At 41.2% G+C, this 24,914-nt stretch overlaps 1 protein-coding gene across 1 annotated transcript; it reads left to right on the top strand.

The window, feature by feature from the left end:
- Positions 1-3,219: 3,219 nt before the first annotated feature.
- Positions 3,220-13,246, top strand: pde11al (phosphodiesterase 11a, like). Its single transcript, XM_061081626.1, has 20 exons — positions 3,220-4,002; positions 4,870-5,028; positions 6,292-6,381; positions 6,544-6,684; positions 6,774-6,838; positions 7,098-7,218; positions 7,479-7,554; positions 7,641-7,708; positions 7,842-7,934; positions 8,842-8,892; positions 9,074-9,220; positions 9,362-9,469; positions 11,101-11,210; positions 11,295-11,385; positions 11,793-11,893; positions 12,064-12,141; positions 12,230-12,293; positions 12,607-12,681; positions 12,778-12,861; positions 12,944-13,246. Exons 1-20 carry the CDS (start codon positions 3,220-3,222, stop codon positions 13,244-13,246), a joined length of 2,808 nt encoding a protein of 935 aa, XP_060937609.1.
- The last annotated feature ends 11,668 nt before the right edge of the window (positions 13,247-24,914 follow it).

Genomic DNA, 24,914 nt, shown 5'->3' with positions numbered 1-24,914 from the left:
GAGGGTTATGGGGGAGCTTGAGTCAATCCCAGCTGACATTGGATGAGGGCAGGGTGCAGTCTGGACAGGTCGCTGGTGTATCACAGGCAATTTGCTTGTCTTTGGACTATGGGAGAAAACCGGAGTATCCGAAAAAAAACAAAGAACATGCAAACTCCACACAGAAAGACCTCGGCCGAACTGGGATTTCAACATGGATCTTTCTTGCTGTGAGGTGATTGTGCTAATGACTGTACCACAAGCCACGTTTTTCTTCCTTGTCTCTGGTGAATACCGGCCAACTCATAGCTTTACAACACATCCGACTCTGATTAAAGTTAGAACACCAATGAAATACAAGCAGTGTCTCTGGAGGGTTCCCTAAACTTTTCAAAGGATTTGTATTAATCCTTAAACTTAATTTGATGAGACTCAAAAAAATAAGGTACAATTGAAACAATAACTTACTTTATCCAGGGAACCCAAGAAGCCTAATAGTGCCCAGTCCATACAATGTTGTTTAATGACTATATTATATTAAAAACCCCTAATAGCTTGGCTTTATATGTTAATAATTCACAACAACATTAAAAAATCATGACCAAACAAGCTACCTATGAAACACAATGTCTGTGTATTAAAAAGGCCAACACACACTCAGCTAATCTGCTTCATTAGGACTGTGAGGGGGTGATTAGAACAGATTTGATTGACAGTAAACAACTAACAAACAATCAGCAGATTCTGATTCAAACCAATGAAAAAGAAATATCAAAAACTCATCCGAGACAAAAGAAAACACACCGTGTAACTTTTGCAGAAAATAATGTTTTCATCCCATCACTCAAAGTGAGGAAAGAAGAAGTCAGGCTGTTTAAAATAGGACAAGCTGATCTGCTCCTGAAGACACCAGGAACCTGAAAACTGCACCTAAATACCAGCTGTCAATCAACCGATCAGGGATGGACTTATAATCAATGCAGCTGCCTTTCCTTGGACATGACACGGCTGCTTTCCGAGCAGCAAACCTCACCTTGTTTGTTGACCCTCACCAGACCCACATTCTGCATTCTGCTTTTTAATTGGGATTCCCACGAGACCTTGTCCAAAGTCTCTGCAAAAACACACAAGTGCGATCAAGCAGCCTGAGCTAAGTCCAGTAACCAATTACCCCGGCTCTGCCCCAGCGGAACTGCCGCTCTCCAGATTACATTTCCTGCTGCTGCATTATAAATGTGCCGCGGCCCGCAGTGATTTCCCTAATATTAAGTTATTGTGCGGATTCAGGTTGATGCCCAGAGGGTTTCAAACACCGGCAGAAATTCAACTTAATCAGTAGATATAGGTACCTCACCAATAACATCAGGAATATAGGGAGAAATGAATGCACCTCTCTCATGATGATTTTTTTTTATTTTCTGCATTGTTGCAAACTAACTTTACTCCATCTAAAAAGCTGCCAGAGGCCCAAATATTATCTTTGGGCACCAACAACCTCTGAAATCTACTAGCACTCATCGAATACTCTAAGGCCTGAGAGTATTTGAGTGCTGAGTGTTATTTGGTTTTGGTAAAGTTAAAAATGCAACACTTTTATAAAACATCGAGCACGATCTCCTTCACAGAGTTTATGGAGACATTCATACCGCTTCTTTCATGCGAGCCGAGAATGAAAGAATAAAAGATGAACCTGTGAACCTGCACCTCAAAGCACACAGCTCTGGAGGATGTTTCATTAATTTCATGTAAAAAAATAAAAAAACATTTCACAACCAAAGACGGATTTTTTTTATGTGTTAGTGTGTGTGTTTGAAAATGAAAATGAAGGTGGGAGTATGAAAGAAACAGTATTGTAATCTTCTAATTGCAAGGCCACACATCACCCTGCGATAACACACATATGTGTTTACCCCTCAAATAGGAAATACTTTGATGCAAATCATATTAAGCAGCTTCTTCTGACATCTTAATATGTGACATGAGTGTTTTTCCAGTTGCATGCAACTCAGTGAAAATTGTGCAAACATAAAGTCTTCTGCCTGCACCAAGGATGCAGTGGTTACGATCATGATGTTAAACAAAATCTGACTTGCATATGGTGTTGAGAGTTTCTAGCGAATATCAGGCATGTTCCCTGCTCCTCTTATTTTTCATTACAAGAGTTAGACAGTTGTGTGTCGGATTGTTTGGCCTTGGCAGAGATATGGGCTCGACTGAGTGCCATTATAGTCTTTCACTGTTTTCATTCTCTCCATCAATTCAGTCATATCCTGTTTCCCTGAGTTATTCAGAGTTAGTTTGACTGTCAGAGCTGCAGCTTTCATACCTCTACAGCCACTCTATCTATCTATCTATCTATCTATCTATCTATCTATCTATCTATCTATCTATCTATCTATCTATCTATCTATCTATCTATCTATCTATCTATCTATCTATCTATCTATCTTTCTATCTATCTATCTATCTATCTATCTATCTATCTATCTATCTATCTATCTATCTATCTATCTATCTATCTATCTATCTATCTATCATGGAAGAACAAGCAGTACAAAAGTACATGCAGACCACCCTTCTCATTGTCATATCTATATCAACACACACGTATAAGTACATATGTTTATATATGAGCCTACATATGAAAATAGTGCCTTGGCTGCGCGTGTTCAATGAAAATAAAACATCATATTGGTGCTGGGTTGTGATTGGAGCCCTGCACAGAGTCTCAGGTGGTGTAGAATAAAGAGAGAGAGAGAGAGAGTGAACACTGCCCTGCAGTTTTTTTTTCTCTACTGAGGCTATATAGGCGCTGTGTTGTTCTACTCCAGAGACACAGCTTCATCTCCCTGACTGACAGCTGTAGCTCCTCTCTCTCCATCAGACACACTGGACGTGCTGGACCACATGTGCTCCCAGTGTTTCACAAGAGAACACGATGGACGAGCTCATGTGGGGTGAATGAAGAAAAATTTTATGAGGACATCACTTCTTTGACAAGCTCAGCTGCAGCCTCCTCTCCTCTCTCCTCTCTCCTCTCTCCTCTCTCCTCTCTCCTCTCTCCTCTCTCCTCTCTCCTCTCTCCTCTCTCCTCTCTCCTCTCTCCTCTCTCCTCCCTCCTCTCTCCTCTCTCCTCTCTCCTCTCTCCTCTCTCCCCTCTCTTCTCAACCATTCGACCAGAAAGTCTTGTTCCATCCACACTAGAAGTCTCTCACTTGGCCCTTCACAGCTGCTCTCACCATGACAACATTTGACTTCTCGGATATAGAAGCGTTCCTGGACTGCCATCCGGATCTCTTCGAGGAGTATCTGGTCCGCAAGGCGAAGTGTGACCAGGTCAGCAGGTGGTTGAAGGAGCATCAGCCGTCCAAGGCGTCCCCAGCCAGTGATGAGAAGCGCGGCGCCGCCTGCCACAGGGACCCGCTGTGGTCCGGCAACCCGGACGGGCTCCGGCGCAGGTCGTCCCACATGGAGCTGCGACGGAACTTCGCCCGGTCCAAAGCCACCACCGCGCACCGGACCTACGACGAGCACGTCAGCATCATCGAACACGAGTCCCAGTCCAGCGTGAGGCGTCGTGCGCTCCTGCGTAAAGCCAGCTCCCTTCCTCCGACCACCGCGCACATCCTGAGCGCGCTGCTGGAGTCCAGGGTCAGCGTGCCCCAGTACGCGTCCAGCGCCATCGACTACAAATACCGACTGAAGGAAACCAACGAGCGGGAGTTCTTCCTGGAGTTGGTGAAGGACATCTCCAACGATCTGGACCTGACCAACCTGAGCTATAAGATCCTGATCAACGTGTGCATCCTGGTGGACGCAGACAGGTGCTCGCTTTTCCTCGTGGAGGGACCCGCGCACAAGAGGACGCTGGTGTCCAAGTTCTTCGACGTGCACTCGGGCACCACGGTCCGACCATCCTCCAGCAGACTGCACTCCAATGAGGTGCAGGTGCCGTGGGGCAAGGGGATCATTGGGTATGTGGCAGAGCACGGGGAGACTGTGAACATCCCAAATGCATATCAGGTAAATGTGAGCCTGGTGCACACAATCATCCAGATGATATTTACACGTTTAATATCTGGACCAAAGTTGGGCAGATTCACTGATACTTCAAGAGAGTTAAGATGTTGATTTATGATTTATGACCCAAGTGAAAACCAGATCTGTGTTTGCAGCATCTGGAGAAAACACGAACATAAACAGTGAGTCCTTGCTGCAGGCGACTCTCCCCTTTGGTCACATGAAAGTATCCACACATGTTCAAAATGAGTGCGACACATTTTAATGAGTTGTCTTTGAGGTCGTTGTGTTGCCAGAGGAGACTGGTAATGCTGGGCAATGCTGGGAACAGTTGTGCCACCATTCTGGGATGAAACTTTTTGCGCACGATGCTTCGCGCTCCACTCAAAGAAACTGAACAAACACTTCGATTAATTACCTAAAACATGTCAGAATAAAGAATAACTTCACTCTATAGTTTTCAAAGAAAAAATCAACAACGCAGGGAAGCAAGCGTTGCGAGTCTCTCAGCTTCCCACAAGCTAGATCTCGTCTATATCCGCTACCAGTTGCGCACCACATCATTATATCATGGCCCTGGGCTGCTGGGGAGGCTAAGGCAACATGATGCAGATCCCCCTGAGGTCCAGGCCTATTACTGCAATAGTGTTGAAATGTGTCAAGGAAGGAGGGGTATTATAGTTTTCAGCTTAAAAACAAGAGGCCTCCTTTAGAGCCGTGGATTTAAATCCCAAACAATCACAACTTATTTATTGTGCATGACAGTGGTGCCTAAATATGGTCATACAGGGCTGCAAGGTGGAATGTGATGCATGTTTTCATGTTGGCTCATGGATGTGTAAAGTGTGTTTGTGGGATTCCTTTTCCCAGGATCACCGCTTCAGTGATGAAATAGACAAGTTGACCGGCTACAAGACTCAGTCCATCCTCTGCCTGGCCATCTGCAACAGTGATGGAGAGGTCATAGGTGTCGTGCAAGCAATAAACAAGAACCCCTTGGGCAGCCCCTTCACTGAGGATGATGAGAAGGTGAGGAGGATATAATGTTTCTTGCTTGATCAAAAATAAAATTCATGTTACCAGGGAGGGTTGTGGCATTCACATTGTATTTTATTATCTTCTCCAGGTTTATTGAAGTTATAGTTTTGGCCATTACGGTTTATTTTAGTGCTGGAGTTATAATTTCTGTGGAGAATAGTGTACCTTCCCACTCAATCCCCACCACCATTTACACACACACACCCCACACACACCGCACACACACACACACAAACACACGCACACACACACTTGCACAGGAACGCTTTAGCCATGCAGCTGAAAACACTGTTTGTACTTCTCTTTTTTAATGGCTGCGGAGTAGGGGCAAAGTGTTCCCTGGGAAACACATTACCAGACAAATGTGAAGAGATGAGGTCAACTCTCACTTGAGTGTGGAGCATTAAATATGTCTGGCAGTGCAACACACACACACACACACACAACCACACACTTAGGAAATGCATTTTGAGAGGATACATTGTCAAATACTCCCTTGAGAAATTCACTTCAAATAGGTTTACTAGAATCTGCATGTATTATAACGTTGCTTACATTTCATACAGCCGAGGAATTTCTTTCCTCAGTTTGTTGATGAGCAACCAATATATTGTGAGGTGAATAGTGTTGGCTTCTTGTTGCATGTGCGTGTAGCAAGGTCATTAAAAGTCTAATGTGCTCATTTCAGGTAGATACATTAAAATCAACAAAAGCATGTACACACAGTGTGTAAGAAACATTATCAGATTACTCACCTGTGTCCAGAGGTGTCACAGTTTGTCCACAAGGTGGCAGGATAAAGTTGTGTAAATTCATTTATTCTTAATTCATACAGTATGCTCTCTGACTTTGACTTCAGAGAAACCAAGTTTGTAGTAGCAGCAGCATTTTTAGTCTTCTGTGCATATGAAAGTGAAATAAAATCACTAAATATAGCCGAGGCAAAGTAACTTCAGAAACTAGTCCTGAGAATAGACGAGAAGGACTCCATCGAGATGTGTCAGCTCATCTGGACATTTCTAGGCCTTTGGCATCTTAAATGGTGTCTTTCTCGACATCAATACTTCATTAACAGGGAATCTGTTGGAGAGGAATTCATGCAGAGAAACAGCCGACTCCATCGTGACCTACCGCCCCCATCAACACACATTGTTTTCTCTTCTTTTATGCCTTTTCTTTTAGCATATAAATAGCTCACATTTATAGATTATGCATGCTCTTCACCACCTGCCTATTTTTTGTACTTTTTCTCAGGTGCTGCAGATGTATCTACCATTCTGTGGAATATCGATTTCCAATGCCAAGTTGTTTTCAGAGTCTCGCAAGGAGTATGACAGGAGCAGGGTGAGAAGTTGCAAATTGTGCATTTATGGAGAAAATAGATGTTTACTGGTTTTATAGCCCCTGGAGGATAAATAGTAAATTCCTATTTTTATCTCTAAGTGCTTAACTACAGATGTTACTAATGAACACTGGTGACCATGTGTCCCTTGCTTTTCTCCTCAGGCTCTGCTGGAGGTGGTCAACGACCTGTTTGAGGAGCAGACCGACCTGGAGAAGATTGTGAGGAAGATCATGCAGCGAGCTCTGACCCTCTTGCAGTGTGAACGCTGCTCTGTGCTTCTCCTGGAGGACATCGACTCACCTGTGAGGCGCCTCATTCCTTATCAGTGCAAACCTCTCCTGTCTCTGTTGCTAAATGCGCTCACTGTGGCAACTCCTGTCCTTTCTTGCAGGTTGTAAAGTTCTCCAAGACGTTTGAACTCATGTCGCCCTTGTGCAACATTGACCGTGACATCAGGTGAAACTCTCGAAGGTTATAAAAATTACTGGGTACAGTCGGACAGGTTGGTTATTTAGCTCATGGGGGGTACTAAAGCAACAGACGTGGTAACCATGGATATAAGATGCAAAAGGACACATGGATATAAGATACAAAGAATATTTCATGAAAATCTATGACTCTTTGGTGCATTTCCAGTAAGAAACTTGAACTATTTGCTGCTGTTGTTCTTGATGTTTAACTGACTTGTTTCCTGTTGCATCACTGGCCACATCAGCTTGGAGAAGCTGTCGTGTTCTGATTGGCTGATCAATAACAGCATTGCTGAGCTGGTGGCTTCCACGGGACTGCCCGTTAACATCAGCGACGTGTGTCAGGACCCGCGCTTTGATGCTGAGGTCTGGACCTTTCACTGTCCCTGTTTGACCTGTTAAAAGCTCACACACACACACACACACACACACACACATCACAAGTTATAATTTGTACAGTTTTCATAAACACTGGTGAATTTGTTTGCGTAAAATGATTTTTAACATTAGTGGATGAAATGTTTGTGCCATAACCTGCTTTAGAGCCACGCACACAAAGATATTCATCTCTCTAACATGAACTGCTTTCGGTCTTTCTCCACGGTCACTGACTCCTCTCTTCACAGGCGGATCATGCCTCAGGGTTTCACATCCGATCAGTGTTATGTGTCCCGATCTGGAATCGAACTCATCAGATAATTGGTACGTTGACCAGAAACAATCTATTTGTTCTAATGGAAACCAGTGTTCATGTCTTGGTCACTGATGCGTGCCTTTTCTTCCCACAGGGGTCGCACAAATTCTGAACCGACTGGACAGGAAGACTTTCAATGATGCAGATCAGAGACTGTTTGAGGTTAAATACATAGAACTCTGTTCGGATTTGCATGACCAGACTTTGGATTTGCTGTACATGGTTACTCTGGAGATGCCAATTTAGTTCATTTAATGTGTTGTTGTTTTTTCTCTGGCTTGTCTTGTGTATGAAGGCATTCGTCATTTTCTGTGGACTTGGAATAAACAACACGATGATGTACAATCAGGTTAAGAAGACTTGGGCCAAGCAGTCTGTGGCACTGGATGTAAGTACAGTGATTAAAACGAATCTCACCACTGTAGAGAATACAATACAATATTATGTTTCTTTGTTGTGTATATAACTTTTCTACGCTAAATCATTATATTTATAACAATACACAGGTGAACAGATAAATAAAATCTATTTATGAAATGTCCTATTTTCTTGCTACAGTCACTTAAGTTAAGTATGTATTTAAAGGATATTAGCCATTAAAGCAAGTATAAATAAAGTCTAATTGATCAGCCAATGAGACTACAAATGAACTCTGCACAAACAACATTGATATGAATAAACAGATAAATACTGGGTTACCATTCTGGTTTGTTCAAATGATTCTCAATCCATCTCTCCAAACTTTACTCCGAATCTAATTTCATCCCAGTCCTTGACATCTATTATAAAAATGAGTGGCTAAGAGAATGAAGGTTATGTAAGAGAGTGGTGTCGTTGATTAATGCTAATCATATCAGAGGCTCCTCACATCTATTAGTGTCGCCGTCTGTGTTCTGCTCCACTGCCCGTTATATAACCCGAGCTGTAACATTATCCTTCAGCAAACACAGTTCTGCTTCTCCACCATTAATATTTCAGCTGCTATCAATAATTCATAAATACATGTGCCAATGTGTCCACATCCCATCAAAGCCGCATTTGTGTCACATATGTCTGCTTTTTCTTTTAACATCGGATCGATATTTCTTTCTGTCAGGAGACACAAAAAGTATCAACAAGTTTGTTTAAAACAGATATGTACTTTGTTTGATCCTGATTATGTAACAAGATAATTAGGAAGGGTTGGATTTCATCAAAATTCTTGGCAAACATGTATTATCAGCTGCTTTAATTACTGTGGTCTTGAGAGTTTTTTATATCTCACTATTTTGCACGATTTGTGTTTCTTTTTTTAGATGTTGTCCTACCATGCTACCTGCTCCAAGGTAGAAGTTGACAGACTCAAGGTAATCCTCTGCAAAAACATGAAGAAAATAACATTTATATGTTTGCATTATGATTTACTGACTTCAATCTAGAGTCTGTCAGTAGTGGAACATGAATTAAGCCTACTCTCGGTTTGTTTTAATTCTCCACAACCTCCTTGCTGACAGCGTGTGACTGACAGCTCTGTCCTTTCCCCCCAAGGCAGCCAAGATCCCCCTGAGCAGTGAGTTAGGCATCGATGAGTTTTACTTCAACGACTTCTCTTTGGACAATGACGCCATGATCACTGCGTCACTGAGAATGTTTCTGGAACTTGGTGTCGTGCAAAAGTTTAAAATTGACTATGAGGTGAAAATGTCCTTTAATATGTATTATGTATGTATGACTAATGTGGATATTTGTATGCATATATTTACTATAGGTGTGCATGTGTGTACATATGTTTGTATGTATGTATGTATATCACCTGGATATGTGTCTTCTTTTCAGGTTTTATGCCGCTGGCTCCTGACTGTGAGGAAGAATTATCGGACTGTGGTGTACCATAACTGGAGGCATGCTTTCAATGTGTCCCAGTGCATGTTTCTTATGATCACAGTAAGTTTCAAGATACTTCAAGTCAACTCGAATGTGTGTGCATTGCAGTGTATTCAGTCAGCAACTTTGTTCAAACCCACAGAACTTTAGTTTTGAATTGCAGTGAACATCTCAAAAGTTTCAAGCATATCAGGCAGAATTTGAGGGGAGCGGGGCTCCTGGGTTTGAATATTTAATTCATTATAAACATCACAGTACTTAAACTAAAGTGAAGCCCGTAAAAAATATATACTGTTTATATGATGGCCAGGGAAGAAGGATAGTGGATGTTAAGGGTTAAAGAAGTTAAAACTTAAGTTTTTATCCAGGCCCTAAAATAGACAGATTTAAAACTAAATTGACCCAGATTTCTAAGATGTGTGTCTCCACTTCCTCTCATACCAACGTTTTGAGTCACAACCTCGTGTTTGCTTTCAGACTCTACTGTCAAACTGTCTAATACAGCAAAGACAAAATTCCACCAAAGGACACCATCAAAACTTAGACCCTCAAGGAGGATATCATGCTGAGGTTTTTTTTTAAAACCTGTCATGAGAAATGTAAGTCTCAGTGGACTTACCATCATACAGACTAGCCGTCAGTCACTGAACAATACATCATTATGAGGCAACATCAGAGGAAAAGAGAGAATTCAAAAGAGGGATAATTTGGGTAAAGCCTCAGAGACAAATGATCAACTTTCCTGTGTGATCAGGTCTGCACAGAGAATCGCAAAAATCCAAAAACTATTCTCACTCCCAAAACCCAACCCTATTCTATCCTATCCTGTCCCATCCTATCCCATCCTATCATATCATATCCTATGATATCCTACCCTATCATACCCTATCCTATCCTATCCTATCCTATCCTATCCTATCCTATCCTATCCTATCCTATCCTATCCTATCCTATCCTACCCTATCCTATCCTTTCCGATCCTATCCTGTCCTACCCTACCCTATCCTATCCTTTCTGATCCTATCCTATCCTATCCTATCCTATCCTATCCTATCCTATCCTATCCTATCCTATCCTATCCTATCCTATCCTATCTTATCCTATCCAACCCTATCCTATCCTACCCTATCCTATATCCTATCCTATTCTATCCTGTCGCATCCTATATCACCCTATCCTAACCTACCGTACCCTATCCTACCACACCCTTTCCTGTCCCATCCTTTCCTACCATATCCTATCCTATCCTATCCTATCCCATCCTACCCTATCCTATCCTATCCTATCCTATCCTATCCTATCCTATCCTATCCTATCCTATCCTACCCTATCCTATCCTTTCCGATCCTATCCTATCCTATCCTATCCTATCCTATCCTATCCTATCCTATCCTATCCTATTCTATCCTATCCTATCCTATCCTATCCTATCCTATCCTATCCTATCCTATCCTATCCTATCCTATGCTATCGTACCCTATCATACTCTACCCTATCCTATATCCTACCCTATTCTACTCTATCCTGTTGCATCCTACATCACTCTATTCTATCCTATCCTATCCTACCATACCCTATCCTACCACAGCCTTTCCTGTCCTATCCTTTCCTACCATATCCTATCCTATCCCACTCTATCCCTCTGCTGTATAGACGAATAAGAAGATGTCTATCTGCTTTGCCTTCTGCAGACGGCCAATTTTCAAGATGTGCTGTCCGAGGCAGAGATACTGGCCCTGATGGTTGGCTGCCTTTGTCATGACTTGGACCACCGGGGAACCAACAACGCCTTTCAAGCCAAGTGAGTTGCTCAGGTCGGAAGTGTGATGTCAAACAGACGTCTGCTTGGCGACTGAAAGCTTCACTGCTCTGTTGTTCCCTGCAGGACAGGTTCGGCTCTGGCTCTGCTCTATGGAACGTCAGCCACACTGGAGCATCACCACTTCAATCACGCTGTCATGATCCTACAAAGTGAGGTCAGGCACTGCAAGTGTTAAATATTAATTGAAATGAATATTTGGAAAAGCCACTGTCAGATCCCTTTCTTGTAAACTATTTCAACATGTTGTGTCATAGAACTCTGGACGACCAGGTTAAGCTTCGGGCATCAAACCTCTGATGTTAAGTGGCAGCGGCGATCACTATAGTGATGTTACAAGTCTGCTTCATTTGATCATCGGCCACTCAGTTCTATATTGATTTGTTTGAACAGAGGACAGAGAAAGTCTATGCACATTGCAAATTAACATCGATAATGGGAGCTGCTTGGACAGTGAGCAATGACTTAGCCAATGCATTGGCTTCGAGGAGACACTGCTACTCATCCCTGCTTGCTTTTCTCTGTGTGTGTGTGTGTGTGTATGCTGTTGTATTTTTTTTACAGGGACACAATATCTTTGCAAACCTCTGCTCCAAGGAATACAGCAATATGATGCAACTATTGAAGCAGGCTATTCTCTCCACAGACCTTACTTTGCACTTTGAGTAAGTTTTCTTTTTCATGGATTGCAAAAGCTTAGTGCAGATTATTTGATAAATTCTTGCCAGCAATTCAAAGAGTCGTAATCAAATTTCCTGTTCAAATGTGAAGTGCCTTTGCTAAACTGTGTTGCATAACATTTTCTGTATCTTTGACTGCCTCTTTGGATTCTAAGGCGCCGGAACAAGTTCTTTGAGTGTGTTCTCTCCGGAGACTACAGCTGGACGGATGAAGGACACAGAGAAGTTCTCAGGTTTCTATCTTTAGTTAAAATAAAACTGTTCGTGTTACATCGGAAGACCATAACAAGTGCTAAACCTGAGCTTTGATACCATCTACAGATCTATGCTAATGACAGCATGCGACCTGGGCGCCGTCACACGTCCTTGGAAGATCTCCAAACAGGTTAGAGTCCTGTTTACATCGTTTCTCACATCTTTCATGTTGAAGGCTTAGAGATGTAAACAGTTTGCATTTGCCGCTTTTTTCATACTAATAGTTTTAGGATACAGCAATGTTCATGCATGTTCATCCAGGATGTTTCCCTTCCTTTCCCACAATGTTTGCTCAGACATGTTTCCCTGTGTGCCTGAGTCACGATGTAAGCAACATGTTTTGTCAGGATTTAAACTGTCAAGGGACATAATGTGTAGGGCACAGAACGAACCCAAACTAACTAAACTAATGAAATATCAATGATTTGCATGAATGTCTCAAGGTTGCAGAGCTGGTGACGAGTGAATTCTTTGAGCAAGGTGACAGGGAGAGGTCAGAGCTGAAGTTGACCCCAGCAGTGAGTAATGAAGATTTCAAATCTTTATGCTGCGTGAACAGCATATACTCATTGTGACCATTTAATAGATGACAGAAGCGTATCACTTCTCTCTAGGCCATATTTGACCGTAATCGGAAAGATGAACTACCGGTGTTACAGCTGGAGTGGATAGATGGGATCTGTAAGCCGCTTTACCAGGTAGGTAACTCTTAATGTCTAAGATAATGATTCATATGAATGTAAAAGCATTATCTGGAGATCTATCCTGTGTGTCGCACAGAGCCTGCTGAAGCTCAATGTGAAGTTGGAGCCAATGGTCGAAGAGATTGATGCCAATCGAAAGAAGTGGCAGGATCTCTGTTCGACCTATCAGAAGACGTCCACTGAGAGCACGGAATCAGATCCGAGTCCCGAGCCCCACGAGGAGGCAGAGACCAATCAACACCAAGAGTCCACTGAGACTGTGAGGCCTGTTGAGTTTGGATCCAAGTCGAAGTGCAGCCAGGCTCTGAGGTGCAGAGAGAGCGAAGAGTGCTGTGACGATTTGTCAGCTGACAGCACGACACCTGCAGGAAAGAAGTAAAGCACAGAAAGTGTCAAAGTATGTTTATCCCTTCTAATGACTCGCATGGGACTTTTCCCATATGCATCCTGTGATTTTCTAATGCTCTACATGCACTAACCAAAAGTGTGTCACTGTGTTAGACTCAGGAGCAGGAATAATTCCTGTTTATCACACTCTAAAGGGCAGTTTCCCATATTATCTATCTATCTATCTATCTATCTATCTATCTATCTATCTATCTATCTATCTATCTATCTATCTATCTATCTATCTATCTATCTATCTATCTATCTATCTATCTATCTATCTATCTATCTATCTATCTATCTATCTATCTATCTATCTATCTATCTATCTATCTATCTATCTATCTATCTATCTATCTATCTATCTATCTATCTATCTATCTATCTATCTATCTATCTATCTATCTATCTATCTATCTATCTATCTATCTATCTATCTATCTCTCTCTCTCTCTCTCTCTCTCTCTCTCTCTCTCTCTATCTATCTATCTATCTATCTATCTATCTATCTATCTATCTATCTATCTATCTATCTATCTATCTATCTATCTATCTATCTATCTATCTATCTATCTATCTATCTATCTATCTATCTATCTATCTATCTATCTATCTATCTATCTATCTATCTATCTATCTATCTATCTATCTATCTATCTATCTAAAGACATCTAAGAGTGAGGAACTGATGAAACCAAAGAGGGCCATGTATAACAGTAATGCTTTTGAATGGGAACTGCCTCGAACACACTCTCCCCTTGCAAATGCCTTTACGAAAAACAAAAGGAATCACTGTGATTTCTCCCTGTCACTATGATTGCTGCCATTATGAATGTAGACCAGAGCTTCGAGCTTGTTCCTGAATGTTTCTTACCGATATGCTTTCTTACCTCAGTTGCAAACCTTTGGCTGCATGGCGTTGTTTTTCTGTTACCTGAGCCTCCAGCCGTCGACTTGTTCTGTGGTCTTGTGTATTATGTTTGCATCATGTGCGCGTACACCCTCCTTATCCCTTTAAAAGTGATGACACAGAGGATTAGATAGAGAAAATTATATTATTTTGCCTGTGCTTCTTAAAGTAACTGGTTTACTCATTGACTTTATAAATATGCATCAGCCGAGCAAAGTTTAGCTCATTCCATTCTCCAGTTTATCTTTAAACCGCACACAACAGCATGAAAAACCTCTACGAGACTGAGCTCTGCTTTTAGAAGATTTCATTATTGTAGAGTATAAACTGTGTTTCTTTAGTTTGTGATTTATCATCACTAATTCAGACCGGACCGCATGCTGATTATGTTCAAACTGCATGTATCATAATTGATGTATAGACACTGGATTTTATCTCGATGCCTTTGAATGCCCTATGAGATTTGCTTTGCATGAAACTGCTGTAAAGGTAGATACCAAGTGTTGTAACGTGACAATATTGTTGCTCTACTATTACTTTTGTCGTTGAGGACGGATAAAGATTTCTATTTTCGATCACAGACTGTACCAAAATTATACATTCGTTATTTTTCATACACCGGACTATATTTATGCAAGATGTAGAATTGGCATATTCTCCTGCTATTTATACACAGTCTAAAAACAGCTTCTCAGAGAAGACAGGGATGTGTCACATTTTAGATAAAAGGGAGGAAATTGACTCCAGATGAGGTTTTGTGAATAAAATGCTGTGGCACTGAAACCGATCTTTTGTGGTATTTTCTATAATTTGTGCATTTTTCGTTTTAACGATTACTGTTATTGTGACTCAAATAGAATACTGTAGAATTAGTCGAATACAGCACTAAATGTTTTGGTATATATGCCAGTTAAAAGTAAACTATAAATTATGTTTACAGAATTAATTACATGATTGATGAAATAAAATGCAAGAATGAATATCACAATGAAGTACCATGGGGAGGTATTGATAATGAAACTCCACTATTAAAGAGAGGACAGCCTTTGTTAGTTAGTGTGAGCTCTGAGAAATTGAGAATGAATTCACTTCTCGTGGTAGTGTCTTGTCTGTGGGACATAAACAATGAACCTTTTTGGTTAATTTTTTTTGGCTCAAAGATTGTGAAAAACTTGAGCTGGGCTTCGGAAAGGCAGTTCTTTTTTGGAGAAAGGGATATACAACACATTTTTCAAGGCTGAGTTATGAAAATTATCTGTAATTTTGCATGCTGTTGTGCCTCCACTGACGTAGCAGAGAAGGTTTTCATGCATTTGCAGGGATGACGAATCAAGATGCATAAACAGGAAATCTGTGACAAATGTTATTTCCTCCAAACAACTCAGTAGACATTCGTACAAAAAACAAACTGATGTCAGTGATTTGGCTGTTTGGAATTTACTGTTTATCACAACTTGACTTATTTTTCTTAAATAATTCAGATCGCGTATTATTTCAAACTTGATTTTATGAGCAAATTTATATTTTTTAGCTGTTTGCAGATGAAAAAAATATGACTATTTGGCTTTCTTACATTATGCAGACCAGTGATAGCTGGTCTACGTGGAAACAAGGCAGTGTTTCTGTATCTTGCAGCATTCGTACAGGACTCACTGTTGAGTGAGGAAGCTTCATAGACAATAACTGGATGAAGGTAAATAGTATTTCTGTGAGAGGGATTCAGGAGAGACAACAATAGTTTTGTGAGATGAGACAAGGTTTAGATATATTTTTCCTGTAGCTCCACATGAAGACTAATGGTGTGTGGCCACATGGTGAGATCTTAATACTCTATTGATGACATACAACTAACTTATTAACTTCCTGTATCAGCCTGCTCTCTTTGACTCATCCAGTTCTGAGAATAAATACTTCTTAAGACATCATCCATCTCCAGAACAAACTTAATTCCCTCACGCTGCAAGATCTACCACATGGGCAGAGTAAAAAATAACGTTCTTCTTTCTATTATACAACAAGCGACACATTTTTAGCATTTCATCTCCTCTTGTCGTGGAGCTAAAAGAACAAAAAGCTTATCTGTTAATAAAAAAAATTTAAAAAACAGTGAGAAAAAAACTTGTGACCTGCAAAGTGATGTGAGAGGTTAACACGTCCACGGCGCACAGAGCGCAATGGAGAACACAACCCCGGCCTCACAGAGAGCACATTGTAAAAGAGAATCTTTACATATTCATACAGTCTCTTTTAAACCATGTTATTCATCTGTGGAGGTTGTTTGAAGTTGATTTTAATAAGGCAGCGAGATGAGGCAACAACAGCAGCAGAAGTGTGTGAAACTCAGCTCCGGCTCGACATGCATGCAGCCGCCAGCTGCCAAGCCATCGCCAGAGTCGGGCCTTAATCTATAATTTAACATGGATTGAGTTTATTCTCCTCAGGGTCGATGATCAGGGGAGAGGCGGATGGTGAGAGGAGGGGAAGCCTTCCAACCTCATTTTTGATACAGGCCCCGACTCTCCCATCGTCTTTTGATCTCCCTCCCTCCCTCTCATTCTCTCCTCTGCTGTTTTTCTGTTTTATCTCCCTCACACACCAGCACAATGAATCTCACTTCTCTGCAGCTGACATACTGTAATATGTGGACACACTGACAAACAGATGCAGAAAGACTGAGTAAAATACAAACAGCTGGGGGGGTGTGGGGTTGGGGGGGTGGGGAGACGTGTGTAATGTTTATTAACCTCTCAGATATTCATACAACTAGTTTGTATCCTGAGTCATTTCTTATGAGACGGAGGCTGAGAATAGAAACCAAGCAACCTGTGATAACCTCTGAGAATGAGTTACGCTGAATCTCTTAAACACTGTGCGTGTAAACATAATTACAGTAATGAGATCATACTTTACCGCCGCTTTGCAAATCTGGAGGAAATGTCCTACATCCAATTTTAGAAGCCATATTGTGGCGAGCAAAACTATGCAAATGTAATGGTGTGAAGTAGACTATAAATATTAATAAACATCTCAATACTAATGGTAATACACCAGGAATAGCTTTGTTTGCCTCGTGATTACTTATTTTATTATGTGCATGTATTTTTTATGATACGACATTGAAACTCTATTATGACTTTGAAAAAAAACAGATAGCCCTGCACGGCCCTGCTCATGTTAATGCTGCGAGCAAACTTAACAGCAGGAATAAACCATATCAGCAATAATTTTGCAGTTTATTTTTAACTATGCCAATGAAGTTTATGTTTCACCCCTGTATGTTGTTGGTTGGTTTGATGTTTGTGAGAAAGAAAAATCATGTGAGGGGTTATCTCAAATCTTGGTGGAAGGATACGGTATGACTCAGAAAAGAACCCATTCAAGTTTGGTGTGGATCAGGATCAGAAGGACGATCCAGGAATTCTTTTCATAAATTTCTTTCATATTTGGGGATAAGGTGTCTTTCAACATATTCACCGATTTCTCAGGGAATAATACATGGATCTTGACGGAAAAAAATTCGGCACATGTGGGAACTGATATTTATGAGTGTTTGAAGTTTGGTGCAGCTTCAAGGGGACGGGTGGGTCTCGCCGATCTTAATAGTTCTAGTGCTTTCAATCATCCATCCATTATCTATACCGCTTATACTTTAAGGGTCGTGTGTAGGGGCTGTAACCAATGCCAGCTGAGATTAAGCAGGAGGGGGGGTACACCCTTTATAGATTGACAGTGTAATGCACTTTATTGAAAAACAACCATTCATTCTTACATTCACACAGAACATTGAGAACTCAACTCAGAAAGGCCCTTAATCAACCTTCTTGCTGTGAGGCAACAGTGCTAACCGCTGCAGCACCGTGTCGCCCCCTGCTTTCAGTAAAAACACATGATTTTCATCAGCAGATGTTGTTTGGAGAATTGTCAAACTACAGATGCTCAAATTAGAATTTTATTACCTAAAGTACTATAAGGATGTGGCCATAAGTTTAGTTACAAAGTTAATTTTTGATCATTTTTGACAATATTTTATAAAGCTCTCATCTTAACATCCATTTAGAGACTTTTCTGAAGCTCATCATCGAACATTTTATTCAAGCCTTTGATCATCATAGGAGCAGAGTTGTTCTTGCCATAAATAAATTGCTTGGGTGGCAATAAACATGAAAATCATATGTACAAATTTACACACTCTACACTGTGTTTTGTTCATGTCAGCTTCTTCCAGACTTCAGCGGTTGAACAGATGATTTCTGATCTGCTCCCTGAGGATCCACCACAAAGCAAATTGTCAGTTTTCTGCAATAAAATATCTACATTAGGAGACGAAGGTGTGCAAGATGTACAGTTTGAAATGAGCCAGAACCAGCAGGAGGTTTTAATCATAGCTCTTTAGCGACAGGGGAATCGACCACTGTACTCTCACTGGGACCCAGATGTGGGTTTTGCGGAGATGAAGCTCAGCAGAAAATTGAGAAAAGAAGTGAAGGACACGGTGTCACTATGAAGTATGAGTGAGTTTTAACCTCGTGATTTACTGTGGACCTGAGAGGACCTGTTCTTCATCTCCGTGAGCAGAGAGAGAGCCACGGCCATCTTAAAAAAAAAGAAAGCAGCCTTTGAACATTTATGGCTTGTCATAATTTCACTCTTTCTACAACTTAACGTCTCTAGATAAGCTGTCCAGAGCAGGTGCTCATGGCGGATTATCCTGACAGATAAATCAAGACGGGCTGAACTGTTTGACCTGTGACCCTCTAGTCAGCGAGCGGCACCTGAGTTGATGAAGGTTCTACGAGAAGAAATATACCTGGAATTCCTTTATCTGTCCCACACTGACCACACCTCAATGGGAATCCAATGTGTTGGAACAGGCTTTTTGCTGATGCCCCAAATGCCAAGGGCTGTTTTCAAAATAAAGTATTCATGCGGCCTCTGTAAAAGAGAAACATGTCTCATCTGAAGGCTCTCTTTCTCTCTCTCTCTCTCTCTCTCTCTCTCTCTCTCTCTCTCCTGGCGGTCACATGATGCAGAGCCACAGACTAGGAGGAGAGCGGTGCGTGTTTTCTCGACTGCACTGCCTTGTCTGGTTGTCTGTCATTATCAAAGCATCCTCAGTGTTATGACATGGAGATGAATAATTGATTCATGCAGACGGCTCACTGGTTATGTAATAAACCCACTGAAGCATCAGACAAGAGTTCTTGTCTGACACTGTACTGAAAACTGACAGAACAGTACAAGTGCACTCTCGTATTTGTTTTGTGTGCACTTAAATGAACGCCTGATGTGGGAAGAATACACACACAACAAATATATAGTTGAAGACAGACCGATGCAGTTTTCCTTCGGTTAGTGAGACAACAGTCACATAACACTACAGTGTATTTCTCTTGAAAGAGATTCACATTCAGAGACCAGAAAGAAACTGATTTAAACTCTACAATTTCCAAGCATGATATGTTTCAGAGGAAGATTTAACTGTTTTCTTTTTATACACATTTACAGAAAAGGAAACTGAGTGATCTGTATCAGGAACACTACGACTTTTACACTCATACACACATGATCATGATCAGTTTATTAATAAATCAGTCAGAAAGCAACATTTTCCAAACAGAAATGCCAATTATTATTATAATTATTATGAAACCTGGGATGTAAAATGAAAAAAAAATTGTCTTGAGGAAATTATAACGTAAAGATTAAAAAATCTGCATCTGGATACAAACAACATATTGAGGGTTAACACACTTGATGCTGACGTATAGTCTGGATCACCTGAAAATGATCTGAAAACACATTATTTTGAACAATTTTCAGCAATGTTGCTGCTCACCATTTTGTTTAGTTTTGCCTCCCTCAAGTGTTGAACAAGAGAACTGACATGTATTATAGGAGAAGGGGAAGATTAATTTCTATCAAAATAAATGTGGATATCAAATTGAATTATAAACGGAAAATTAATAAATTTAAAAAAATTAAGAAACTGTGTGTGTCCAGCAACACAAAGTAGATAAGTTGAAAACAGATGAATTAATTAGCTGGCCAAGGAGAGAGACACAGAGAGAGAGAGAGAGAGAGAGAGAGAGAGAGAGAGAGAGAGAGAGAGAGAGAGAGAGAGAGAGAGAGAGAGAGGGTGGAGCATGTGCTCTTGACCAATACCATGGATTTGATCATAGATTTGTGAGGGGAGAGAAAAGCAAGGGGAGGGACTGAGGGTCTCCCCCTGCTCCTGCTGACAGCTGGGACCGCCCCTCCCTGATGACAGGCCAGAGCTGGATTCCTTCAATGAAAAGCCCTTTGATTGTTGGCAGGAACTCCTCTGGTTTGGCTGAATGGCTGTCAGCTCTGTCAGGGTGATGGACGGGCGGGTGTTTCACCCCTCATAGAAACAAGCCCCCTCCAGCCAGACTCTAACTCTCAGAGAGCAGGACCCCTGCCAGTCAACTTCTAACCCCTTCTCCAACAGATGGAAACAAGCACAACTGAGTCGGAGGAGTGTAAAAGTGGTGCAAAGTCGGCCAGCAACAAGAGCAAAGCGAGGATCCTACGCAGTCCAGATTTATATCAAGGACAGTGACGTTTTCTTGGACTTTAATATCAGTGTTTAAACCCTCACATGAAATGTATCACTATGGCTCTGTATTTATAGAAGAGTATCATCATTATATCATACCAAACTCAGGAGAGCACATAAGGGCCAATAGTTCCCTTAAATTCAATCTAGCTGCACGCACTAAAATATATCAGTCCCCTAAATATGGTCATAATAATAAGATCCATGAATCCACAAAATAAATGTCAAAATTCCTTGGTCCTATCTTGCATTATTAAAGAAAGTGGTTAAAATGGTCCTGGATCTGCCCCCTTATTAAGATCTGTAAGAACATTTTATTGAACAAACTGCATCCTTCCACCAATGCTTGTGTTAATCTGTCCAGTAGTTTTTGCGTAATCCTGTTTACAGGGGTGAAAACATAACCTCTTTTTCAAAGGTTACAGCAGAAATGTGGTTATTTGGAATGAATTTATAAACACTGCAGAGAACATCTTCAGATTCATGGTGTGTAAGAGCCTCGTTTTATTTACATGCTTGATTTACTGACAACTTCAAGGTTTTTATTTAAGGGATGAGAAACAGTTTTTTCTCACAGGTTTCCGTCTGACTCCGGCGTCACTTCTCCCTCAAAGCCCCTCTGCGACCGCAGTGTTTAGCTTGAACTGCAGCCCCTTAATGCTCCATTATCAGTTTGTGTTCCATGACCAGACACACAAGTGCCAAAGCAAAGCCGCTCAGCTTCTCCCAGCTCTCACACATCACTGTCTGACAAGACATTAAACACTGCAAACGTGTTCACCGAGCTCAAACCCCAACCTCAGTCGGACGACCGTATTTCTCTTTCCTCTCCATAATCAGACAGACACAAACTCAGAATACATCAATTCAACTGTAATTGTTTACACTGACTCCACGCTCGAGCCCTGAGCTGCACACCATGAATCACTGCTCACCGGCGTCGAAGCGGGCCTCAGCACCGAGGTGGTCCTTTCCGTGAGCGAGGCAGCGCCGGGTTTGTGTGGGCATGCAGCCAGTTCCTGTAGTCTAACAGGAAATCTCTGTCCACACGAGCCTCAGTCACCTGTCATCTTCCCTCCTCTTTGACCAAAAGTTACTCAACAATATTCTGGCTTTTCATAATGTGCTATTATAGTTTATAGCCTGCACTTTATTTGATAAATGGACTTATCTCTACATTTGTTTTTCTGGTTTGGCTAATATATATCTCAAAAAACCTTTGGATGGAACTTATGGTCTGGCTGGCCTTGGAGGCCCTGTGACTTTTCCTCCAGTGTTCTTTTTGGGATTTGGGATTTTTCTTAAGATTCATATTTTGGCAAATTTGCCTTTGTTTGATGGTTTAAAGTTCAGAGACAGACAGGGAACAAAGGTTGAGAGACGGGGCCTATCAATTATCTGATAGATTGCAATGAACATTCATAGTTACAAATATTAGGTTGTTGACACATTAAACTATGGTAAACTAACTCTCTGCTTATCCAGGGGGCAATTCAAATGGTTTGGCTTTACTTCTGGTGACCTCTCATGTCGACCATCTTTGATAGTCTTGTAGGACACGTGCTGGTCCTGCTACTCAAACAGGAGGTGAGGTAACTCTTGATACACATCTTGGAGCTTATATATTCAGAAAAACTTTCTATAAAATAAGATAATCATTTATTGATACCCAATGATGAAAATTCAGGTATTATAGCAGCACAAATACAGATACATGTGAAAACAGAATAGAAAAACAAAACCCCAAATAGAATAAAATCAAAGAGAATAGAATAGAGTAGTGCATTTACAGAGAATGTACATAAGTTATTTTCTTAGTACTGAAAAAAGAACGTACCTTTATCTAATTTGTGGTTAAAAGAAAACATATTTTCCAATTAGAATAACAAATTTGTCATTGGAGAAAAATGATAGGTTTAATTAATGACTTAATAAAGTTTAACCTTTCAAATGAAGAGTGAAACATGGAGGTCTCCAGCCACGTGTCTCTTCTCGAAAACCCAAAAATCTTTACAGACATCGGTAATTACATTTGTGTCACCTTTTCTTTTCCCAGAATTACAGGTCAAACTGTCAGCAGTGAACAAATGTCTGTTGATGGAGCAGTCTCAGCTGGCTTCCCTCTGCAGTATTTAGTTTAAACCGCAAACGGCTTCATTCTTCCACATGACTTCATCAATACAGAAATTCCAATGTGTTTACTTTCAACTTGCACGATTCACACTTCTATTCTGATTCAACAGACAACTGATTTCTGGTTCGATGATTATCTTAGGTCAGTGTTTCATACTCTTAAAGAATTCAGGATCAGCCTCAGCTTGTTAAAATCCAGTTTCTCTCTCTCTCTCTCTCTCTCTCTCTCTCTCTCTCTCTCTCTCTCTCTCTCTCTCTCTCTCTCTCTCTCTCTCTCTCTCTCTCTCTCTCTCTCTCTCTCTGCTGGCAGCTGTGGCACTTTATTCATCGCTCTGACTCAAGGTGACCATGAAGCCGCACTGTCAGGGTCCCAGTGTAACACAAGACTTCATCCTTGAGCGCTTTAGAAAGTATACAAATGATGAGCTGTTTATTTTTCTTAAGTTCCTTCTTGCTAGCGATTTATGTTACGATCTGTCAGGAGTGATTTTCTGGTGAACGGTGCATCAGACTTGAAATAAGAAACGATCAACACAAAAATGCAAAGGCATTCTTAAGATACATTAATTTAAAAGCTATTGTCTTTAGATGGATCAGCAGTGTATATGTGATAGTGTAGAAATATTAATTTGAGGATAACAAATGTAAAACAGCAGGAGTGAGAAATGGAAAATCCTTAATCTATAGGAGAGATATGTTGAAATACTCTTAAAATGCAGCCTGATATTTCATCAGTGAAACACAAGTCAGAGAGGTCCTTTCTCTCGCCCGCCCATAAATCTGTTCGGGCTCTTCCACATCATGACCATTGACTCGGCTCCCCCCTCGGAGATGGGGGGAGGTGGGAGGGAATCTGGAGGTCTGAGAAACTCAAGACCTCATGGCAACAAACCACTCAGCCATCACAAGCACTTAAGGTCTTTTAAGAACGCTGCAGCGATGTTTACCATTGGCTCCGTGCGAACAAAAAGCCGGAGCCCTGGTGTCTCCGCGCTAACAAGGCCCTTCTGAAAGCAGGGGAGGAAATATAAGCCGGCCTGTGCTAGCCACTTCATTTCCTGGCTGGTAAGAGCCTGTTTCCTGTGCATTGGCCGAAACATGGCATTTAACCGGAGGGACTTAGCCACTTGTCCCCCCCAACACCCTGTGAGTCCCCCGACCCCCCACCCGCCTCCTCCATCTCAATTTTTGACTCTCGGCTGCAAACTATTTATTTTCAAGACTCAGTGAGTAACGGTTTCCAGATTAGCTCCTGATGAGATTCAAATTGAAAATGACGTTTTGGAGGGAGGACAATGTAAATCAGTTTCATGACTGTCAGGTCCAGGCAGCGGCTCAGACCGGTTGTGGTTTTTCAGCACTGGATTACCAGTGTGTGGAAACCATGCTATATGGAAAACAAATTTCACACCCAGCGGCTATTTCACAGTATAAAGCTGTCTGTTTGAGGAAGAGCTGTCTTGGCTACACACAGTGGTGGCTTTGATTTAAAGGACCTCAAACTTGTGAGTTTCAAAATTAAGTTAAAGGAAAATTCTAAAATTCTAGGAAATATATTTCTCGCTCAGCCAGCTGCCAGTGGAGGTTGGTGTATGGTCGAAAATAACAAAGCAACTTGTGCGACATGTTGAGTTGACCGACCAAGTTGGAAGCCAATAGTGTTAATATGTTATTTTGAACGACAAAGGTAGGTAAAGTGGGATGAGACCGGAAAAAACCTAAACATACTCTAAATCATAAACTGTATACAAGGATAACTCTTTGAATAACAAGTCTTCATTAAAATGTCTAAAAACACATTGATCTATGCTATATATGTTGTTGACTTGTGTACCTTCATTATCATGAATGTTTCCAACATGTTCTTATCATCAGAAGTTCAGATGGAGCCGTGTGGCTGCAGGTTTCACTTTCACCCACACAGCGTCAAGCACAGTCGGGCACTTGTCATCGCAGTTTTCCAGCTATGAAACTTTTTTAAATTTTATTTTCAACTGTACCAACTCAAAAACCAAATTCAATTTCTCCAACCAAACTCAA

Source organism: Limanda limanda, chromosome 11 (genome assembly GCF_963576545.1).
Source record: "Limanda limanda chromosome 11, fLimLim1.1, whole genome shotgun sequence".
NCBI lineage: Eukaryota > Metazoa > Chordata > Actinopteri > Pleuronectiformes > Pleuronectidae > Limanda > Limanda limanda.
Note: the sequence above shows the minus strand (reverse complement) of the source record. Positions and strands in the feature narration are given on the sequence as shown.